At 38.4% G+C, this 8657-nt stretch overlaps 1 protein-coding gene across 1 annotated transcript; it reads right to left on the bottom strand.

Annotated features, from left to right (window-relative positions):
* Positions 1 to 480: 480 nt before the first annotated feature.
* Positions 481 to 7892, bottom strand: LOC133978798 (uncharacterized). Its single transcript, XM_062417124.1, has 13 exons — positions 7886 to 7892; positions 7551 to 7760; positions 7113 to 7190; positions 6326 to 6475; positions 5145 to 5198; positions 4863 to 5044; positions 4594 to 4706; positions 4137 to 4165; positions 2874 to 2909; positions 2565 to 2774; positions 2113 to 2190; positions 1298 to 1447; positions 481 to 581 (listed from the first exon to the last, which is right to left on the bottom strand). The coding sequence occupies exons 1-13, from the start codon at positions 7890 to 7892 to the stop codon at positions 481 to 483; spliced, it is 1398 nt and encodes a 465-aa protein (XP_062273108.1).
* Positions 7893 to 8657: the final 765 nt, after the last annotated feature.

Here is an 8657-nt window from a genome sequence, read left to right as displayed (position 1 = left end):
ATAATAAAAGGGAGCAGACACAACCTTGGGGCATACCAGTACTGCACTTTTTTAGTACTGAGTGAAGTTGTATCGTATTGAATAGGTCATGGGGACCTCTAAGTGCTTGCTTATCAAGTGGGTCATACAGGTAATAGCATCCTCTGTGCTCCGCCCTTGCCTGTAGGCGAACTGGAAGGGATTAAGATAAGGAGCAACTTCTGACTTAAGCAAGTTCACAATAACAACTTCATTACCACAGAAGTCAATGCAACGGGTCTAAAATCAGAGTTGACGGACGGACAAGAGATCTTAGGTACAGGTATAATAATAGACTTTTTCCACAGATCTGGCACAGTATGAGTGTCTAAAGACAACTGAAAGATTGGACACCAATCAGGACAACTTAACATGTAGTAAGTATTTTATTTGATGTTTTTCTTTTACAGCATGAAGTATTTGGTAATAGTGTATGGGGGTTGCAGGGATGGTCTATGTTTTCTACAATAGCGTGCAGGTTTTCATTGGGCTTGCTCCAGTCTTCTCACTGGCGGTGTTGTCTGCTCCATCAACTTCTCTGCCAGGTGGAAATTGCTTGGCGTCTATGCCGGGAAAAAATGACAGTAAATACAGGTAAAAGGTGCCAGCATGAAACCTGCACTAGATAAGAATACATTACATAGAAATAGAAGCTGACTGAAATTGACTGCATGATAGAAAAGTCACTGTATGTATAAAGTCAGGTGTATTCAAAATTTGGATCCAAAACATTTTGGAATGAATGTCTGTCACTGACTCACTGAGTGATGAAGATACTCATTTGGTCAGTGGTCCCAGTTATCTCATTGGCCATTGCGCTGGAGCCCTGAGCACAGCTCTCTCTCAGCAGAATTAAGACTGAGTTGCTGTGCTACTAATATGTAACTGTAAAGAACATTTTAATTTTGTCACAGTGCAGCTCAGTTGAATAGTTTCATTTTGTATTTAGATGTTTATGAATAGATTTTTTAAATATATATATATAAGCATATATCATATTATGTACTGTATGTAAAACCTTCATATTAAAAGTAACTAGCAACTACAAGCTGTCAAATAAAAGTTATGTATACTTATAGTATAAAATGTCATCAAATGGAAGTAATGAAGTATTTCAAAACTACTGGTATTGATGCATCTTAAACAGTTTTAAAACTGATGTTTCTTGTTTTCTCTTAGGAGTTGCACACATACAAAGTTGCTTGGGTTGTTACGTATTTATTCTGCTGTGCAGACAATAAATTATGTAAAACTTGGTTCCTTGTATCTAATATGTTACCTTTTGTTTGGACGTTTTTCGCAAAGTATCCCGGCATGTTCATGTTACCAGCTGGACGGTACTGCCCGACCACAAAGACCTTATTGCCATCAGTGGCCAGACCCACACCCAGTTCAGTGCTTTCTGCCCACACCACCTGAGTAAAATGACCTGCAGGAAGAAACACAGCAATACAGTGTTATCAAAGTGTGGTGCTGTGTTTCTAAAAAAACATTAAACACATTATATTTTCTTTTAAAGGTGCAGTGTGTAGAATTGTATGGCATCTATTGAAACAGAGTTGGCAGAAACGGAATATAATATATCATAAGTATATTTTAATCAGTGTATATCACCTGAAAATAAGATTTTTTCTGTCATTATCATAGAATGAGTCCTTTATAACTACATAGTTTTTTTTGCAAATTTCACTGCCACTGTAGGTTCTTATACACACCTGAAAGGAAAGGGTGAAGGGAGGTGTATTCAGTTGGTTGTAATCTGCAGCATCACCACTAGATGCCACTAAATTTTACACACTAGTCATTTAAAGGCATTTGGAGTTGTGTCTATGTGTCAGATCTATTGGAAAAAAAATCCCATCATGATATTGTACAACTACTTTTGAAATCCATAAAACTAACCTTTTATTCTAATTTGTCATCAACAAATTAGTGCAGAGCAACACACTAGTACCTTCACTTTATAAATAGAAATATGAAGCGATACATGTTTACTAACTACATATTTCAATCACAAATTTTAATCTATCTATATTTATGGCATGTGCATGGAACTCATCAGTTGAGTTTTTTTATTTATTTATTTATTTTTACCAGTATTGCCATTGAATCCAGGGCTGCCCCAGTTGTAATCCTTGATCTCACTGTACCATGAATCCACAGCTTCTTTCCCTTAAACATGACAGAGTGGAAAATAGGCATTAATATCAAATTATGAACACAAACAATATGAGTTTGCAAACTTTAGCCACCATAAATTTCTGGTTATAGCAGAACAAGCTAGGCTGTAAAACCCCCTGAAAGTGTACTGACATTCAAAAGTGTGTGTTTTATTGTTTATTCAACTTTTCATTTTTAAAAGAAGAATATTTATATTATTTTTGCAACAGTCACTTATTCTCACTTTAAGTATTGTAATTTTGAAAAGGCTAGCAGGTGAACAAATGAACCAACCAGCGATCAACTTGGAATGAATGTGATTAGATTTGATAGAAGAATAAATTGATGAAAGGATGGAAAACCGTCAGGTTGTGTGTATCATCCACCTGTCAGGTTAAGGGGTGCAGAGCTCCACATATTATAGACATTTTCTCCATCTTTGGTGTCACTGTGCCCCATGGAGCTGATGCTAAGCAGGTGATCTGCCCACTTCTGAGCTGCAGCATTCAGCCCGTCATTATAGGTCAACGGCTTTGCGCCATGCTGTGCCCTGTAGGCATTGTGGGTTTCTAGGAACTCCTTCTTAAAGCTTGCATCTGTAGAAAAAAATACATTATAAATTGATGATGAGGAAGTATGTTCACCGAAATGATGATACCTTTGTGTTCTTACAGTGCAATAAACAGTGTACTAACCTGCCATTGTGTTTGCTGTTCTTGTGGTTATGAAGGCTGAAATGAAATAAGAATACAGTTGAAAAGAATCAACAAAAACACAATCAATCAATCAATCCTTATTTATATAGAGACAAATCACATCAGAAGTCATCTCAACGCACTTTACATATAGAGCAGGTCTAAACCACATTCCTTTTTATTCTATTCACCTGCAGTAAAGACAAATACCCTCCTGTGACTAAAGTAAGGTGCAGCACTTACCTGGTTCAGAGTATTTTCCTGAAGTCTGCCTGAATGACCTGCAAAGATACAGTTCCTTTAGCTGTCTGAGAGCTGGTATTTATTTGGGCCTGAAGCTCCCTCCTCATTTTCATAGGAAGGAGGAGACAGACACCCAGCCCTTGCCTGTAATTATGTTACTCGGCCACTTTTCTGAAATAACTCATTGAGCGCAGGTTTTTTGCAGGATATTCCCACATTCTACAAATGCAGATTCCCCATTAACATAAGAAGGAATATCCAGGTGCAGACTAAAATATTGTTTTTACACTTGGAAATGAAATCAAGCAGGTGATAATAAGTACTTGTATTTCTGGTTTCTTTGTAATTGTTTTGGATTTGTACATATGACTGTTCTAATATGACAGATAATAACCAGGTTTATTGTGTATTGTTCAGCCTGGGTCACCGCCCTCTGAGTATCTTTTAACAGATTAATAAGACAGACATACCTTTATACAAAGAAAACATGTAAACACAGGCAGAGGCATGTTGTGGTTTTAACAAACTGACACTGAAATTAAATGCAGGCAAACAGAAGACTTCAAAAGCACCTCTTTCTCATTAGCTTGCTATAAAAAACTGTACTCCTATAGGCCCCTATAATGCATGTTTATGTTTACCACAAATCTAGCAAATATTGCACTAATCACAGTACCAGGATGAATTGCTCCTTCCACAACTCTACTGTGAAATGTCACTCACTCACTGAATGTTGAGAACATCATTGTTGGAGCTTTCTCACAAATAGTCCATGGGCCAGACCAGATGTCGGTACCACTCAAGGTGGCAAAGGTTACTTATAATTTTTGAAAACATCCATGTCTGTAGATAATATTTTTGTATGATAACCCTTCCTGAGTCACATCTATAATACAGTTATCAGCTGTTGAAGTTAACTTGCTCTGTAGCACTTTGAGATTGCTGAAATTATTATTATTATTATTATCAATAAGTAAAGACAAATACCCTCCTGTGACTACAGTAAGGTGCAGCACTTACCTGGTTCAGAGTGTTTTCCTGAAGTCTGTCTGAATGACGTGCAAAGACACAGTTCCTTTAGCTGTCTGAGAGCTGGTATTGTTTTGGACCTGAAGCTCCCTCCTCATTTTCATAAGAAGGAGGAGACAGACACCCAGCCCTTGCCTTTAAATTATTTCAGCCTCCTATCCTTTTTGAGATAACTCAAAGTGTTGTTTGCAGGATCTTCCCACATTCTGCAAATGCAAATCATATTTGCCTCTGTTATCACGGATTCCTCAGAAACCTAACAAGGTGACCAGCGGTTATATGATGAGAGCTAGGCAGGGCTATAGAAGGGCATCAACCCAGCAGCAGGACAGGTATCTGTTCCTTTGTGTGAGGAGGAACAGGAGGAGCACTGCAGGCTACTATCCAAACAGAGTCAGAAACAGACTCCATGAGGGTGGCATGAGGGCCTGACGTCCTCTAGTGAGACCTGTGCTCACAACCCAGCACCGTGCAGCTCGATTGGCATTTGACAGAGAACACCAGAATTGTCAGGTTTGCCATGGGAGCCCCGTTCTCCTCATAGATGACAGCAGGTTCACACTGAGCACATGTGACAGGTGTGAAAGAGTGTGGAGATGCTGTGGTGAACGTTATGCTGCCTGTAACATCATCCAGCAGGACCGGTTTGACGGTGGGTCAGTGAGGCATATCCTTGGAGGGTTGCACAGACCACACAGACCTCCATGTCGCACAGACCTCCATGTCATTGCCAACAGTAACCTGACTGCTGTTAGGTACCGGGATGCAATCCTCAGAGGGATTGTCAGACCTTACACTGGTGCAGTGGTCCCTGGGTTCCTCCTGGTGCAGTGGGCCCTGTGTTCCTCCTGGTGCAGGACAATGCCCGGCCTCATGTGGCCAGTGTGTGTAGGCAGTTCCTGGATGACGAAGGCATTGATGCCATTGACTGGACGTCACATTCCCCTCACCCAAATCCAATTGAACATCTATGGGATGGTATGTATAGGTGAATCCGACTGTCCAGTAGCTCACTGATGGTCAGGTTTGGGAGGAGATCCCCTGGGAAACCATCTGCCAAGACGATGTCAGGAGTGCATATACAGGCATGTCGGGGCCACACACACAGAAGAGAGTCACATTATGAGTTGCCATGATGAAATTCACACAAGCTTGATCAGCTCTGATTTCAGTTTTCTACTTTGATTTTCGGTGTGATTTTGAATCAAGGCCTCAGTGTGTGATTTAAGTGTTCCCTTAATTTTTTGAGCAGTGTATTTCCACATTTCTTTTTAATTAAGTAGTTTCAAACCACACCAAATTCTAGACATCAAAGGTAAATTAACACTGAATAAAAACTAACTATAAGCTTGCTTTTATAGTGAATCTGTGTAAGCTCATAGATAGCTGTTTTTTTGTGCATGTTGTGTGTTTTAAAATGCACTATGTTGAGGAGGCAGGTTCTGGTGTGTTATGCTGCCGCCTGGTGGTACATTTTGGAATTATTCTTACATAATCAGCGAATGTGGATTCATACAGTATATTACTGATATATGGTAATGTAGATGCTACAGTACATTAGCTGCAACTGCAGATTTTACACTTGTTTAAAAAATGTTTGCCCCTGTGTTTTACAGTATTTGAAGTATGAAATCATCCATTTTTACTTATCTTACTACTATTTTGCCTGGCTATAGTGCACAAATATTAACACAACTTTTTTCTTACATATTTAGAAACAGAAACTGCAAAAATCAGTGCCACAATGATGTACAAGCTCTACGTGGCACCTCAGTTAATTACAATCATTCTGAATCAGGACAACTCAAGATGTAGTAAGTATTTTATTTGATGTTTTTCTTTTACAACATGGAGTATTTGGTAATGGGTTAGTTGGTAATAGTGTATGGGGGTTGCAGGGATGGTCTATGTTTTCTACAATAGTGTGCAGGTTTTCTTTGGGCTTGCTCCAGTCTTCTCACTAGTGGTGTTGTCTGCTCCATCGACTTCTCTGCCAGGTGGAAATTGCTCGGCTTCTATGCTGGAAAAAAATGACAGTAAATACAGGTAAGAGGTGCCATCATGAAACCTGCACTAGATAAGAATAAAATACATTAAAATAGCAGCTGAATTTATGTATTTATTCTGCTGTGCAGACAATAAATTATGTAAAACTTGGTTCCTTGTATCTAATATGTTACCTTTTGTTTGGACGTTTTTCTCAAAGTATCCCGGCATGTTCATGTTACCAGCTGGACGGTACTGCCCGACCACAAAGACCTTATTGCCATCAGTGGCCAGACCCACACCCAGTTCAGTGCTTTCTGCCCACACCACCTGAGTAAAATGACCTGCAGGAAGAAACACAGCAATACAGTGTTATCAAAGTGTGGTACTGTGTTTCTAAAAAAACGTGTTTTCTTTTAAAGGTGCAGTGTGTAGAATTGTATGGCATCTACTGAAGTTGGCAGAAGTGGAATATAATATATCATAAGTATATTTTAATCAGTGTATATCACCTGAAGATAAGATTTGTTCTGTCATTATCATAGAATGAGTCCTTTATGACTACATAGTTTTTTGCAAATTTCACTGCCACTGTAGGTTCTTATACACACCTGAAAGGAAAGGGTGAAGGGAGGTGTATTCAGTTGGTTGTAATCTGCAGCATCACCACTAGATGCCACTAAATTTTACACACTAGTCCTTTAAAGTCATTTGGAGTTGTGTCTATGTGTCAGATTTATTGGAAAAAATCCCATCATAATATTGTTACTACTTTTGAAATTCATAAAACCAACCTTTTATTCTAATTTGTCATCAACAAATTAGTGCAGAGCAACACACTTGTACCTTCACTTTATAAATAGAAATATGGAGCCATACATTTTTACTAACTAAATATTTCAATCACATATTTTAATCTATCTATATTTATGGCATGTGTATGGAACCCATCAGGTTTTTTTTCTTTTTCTTTTTTCTTACCAGTATTGCCATTGAATCCAGGGCTGCCCCAGTTGTAATCCTTGATCTCACTGTACCATGAATCCACAGCTTCTTTCCCTTAAACATGACGAATGAAAATAGGCATTAATATCAAATTATGAACACAAACAATATGAGTTTGCAAACTTTAGCCACCATAAACTACTGGTTATAGCAGAACCAGTTAGGCTGCAAAAGCTCTCAGTGTACAAAAGTGTGTGTTTTATTGCTTATTCAACTTTTCAGTTTTAAAAGAAGAATATTTATGTTATTCTTGCAACAATCACTTATCTCACTTTAAGTATTGTAATTTTAAAAAGGCTAGCAGGTGAACAAATAAATCAACCAGCCATCAACTTGGAATGAATGTGATTAGATTTGATAGAAGAATAAATTGATGAAAGGATGGAAAACCGTCAGGTTGTGTGTATCATCCACCTGTCAGGTTAAGGGGTGTAGAGCTCCACATATTATAGACATTTTCTCCATCTTTTGTGTCACTGTGCCCCAGGGAGCTGATGCTAAGCAGGTGATCTGCCCACTTCTGAGCTGCAGCATTCAGCTCGCCATTATAGGTCAATGGCTTTGTGCTGTGTTGTGCCCTGTAGGCATTGTGGGTTTCTAGGAACTCCTTCTTAAAGCTTGCATCTGTAGATAAAAAGACATTATAAATTGATGAGCTTTAAGAGCTTAGAGGAAATACGTTATACAATAAAAATCCCATAATTGTTGATACCTTTGTGTTCTTACAGTGCAATAAACAGTGTACTAACCTGCCATTGTGTTTGCTGTTCTTGTGGTTATGAAGGCTGAAATGAAATAAGAATACAGTTGAAAAGAATCAACAAAAACACAATCAATCAATCAATCCTTATTTATATAGACCCAAATCACAACAAAAGTCATCTCAACGCACTTTACATATAGAGCAGGTCTAAACCACACTCCTTTCTATTCTATTCACCTGTAGTAAAGACAAATACCCTCCTGTGACTACAGTAAGGTGCAGCACTTACCTGGTTCAGAGTGTTTTCCTGAAGTCTGTCTGAATGACCTGCAAAGATACAGTTCCTTTAGCTGTCTGAGAGCTGGTATTTATTTGGGCCTGAAGCTCCCTCCTCATTTTCATAGGAAGGAGGAGACAGACACCCAGCCCTTGCCTGTAATTATGTTTCCTTGGCCACTTTTCTGAAATAACTCATTGAGCGCAGGTTTTTTGCAGGATATTCCCACATTCTACAAATGCAGATTCCCCATTAACATAAGAAGGAATATCCAGATGCAGACTAAAATATTGTTTTTACACTTGGAAATGAAATCAAGCAGATGATAATAAGTACTTTTATTTCTGGTTTCTTGGTAATTGTTTTGGTTTTGTACATATGACTACTACATATATTAATTCACAGATAATAACCAGGTTTATTGTGTATTGTTCAGCCTGGGTCACCACCCTCTGAGTATCTTTTAACAGATTAATAAGACAGACATACCTTTTTACAAAGAAAACATGTAAACACAGGGCAGAGGCATGTTGTGATTTTA

Source organism: Scomber scombrus, chromosome 4, assembly GCF_963691925.1.
Source record: "Scomber scombrus chromosome 4, fScoSco1.1, whole genome shotgun sequence".
Taxonomy (NCBI): domain Eukaryota; kingdom Metazoa; phylum Chordata; class Actinopteri; order Scombriformes; family Scombridae; genus Scomber; species Scomber scombrus.
This window is presented reverse-complemented; position numbering and strand designations above follow the sequence as displayed.

Excerpts from the sequence above, each read along its gene's own strand:
- LOC133978798 (XM_062417124.1), bottom strand. Across the intron at positions 4,166-4,593 it reads GTGCTGGGTTGTGAGCACAG|ACAGACTTCAGGAAAACACT; the intron begins GTCTCACTAGAG and ends CACGTCATTCAG. Across the intron at positions 2,910-4,136 it reads AGGAAAACACTCTGAACCAG|CCTTCATAACCACAAGAACA; the intron begins GTAAGTGCTGCA and ends ATTTCATTTCAG.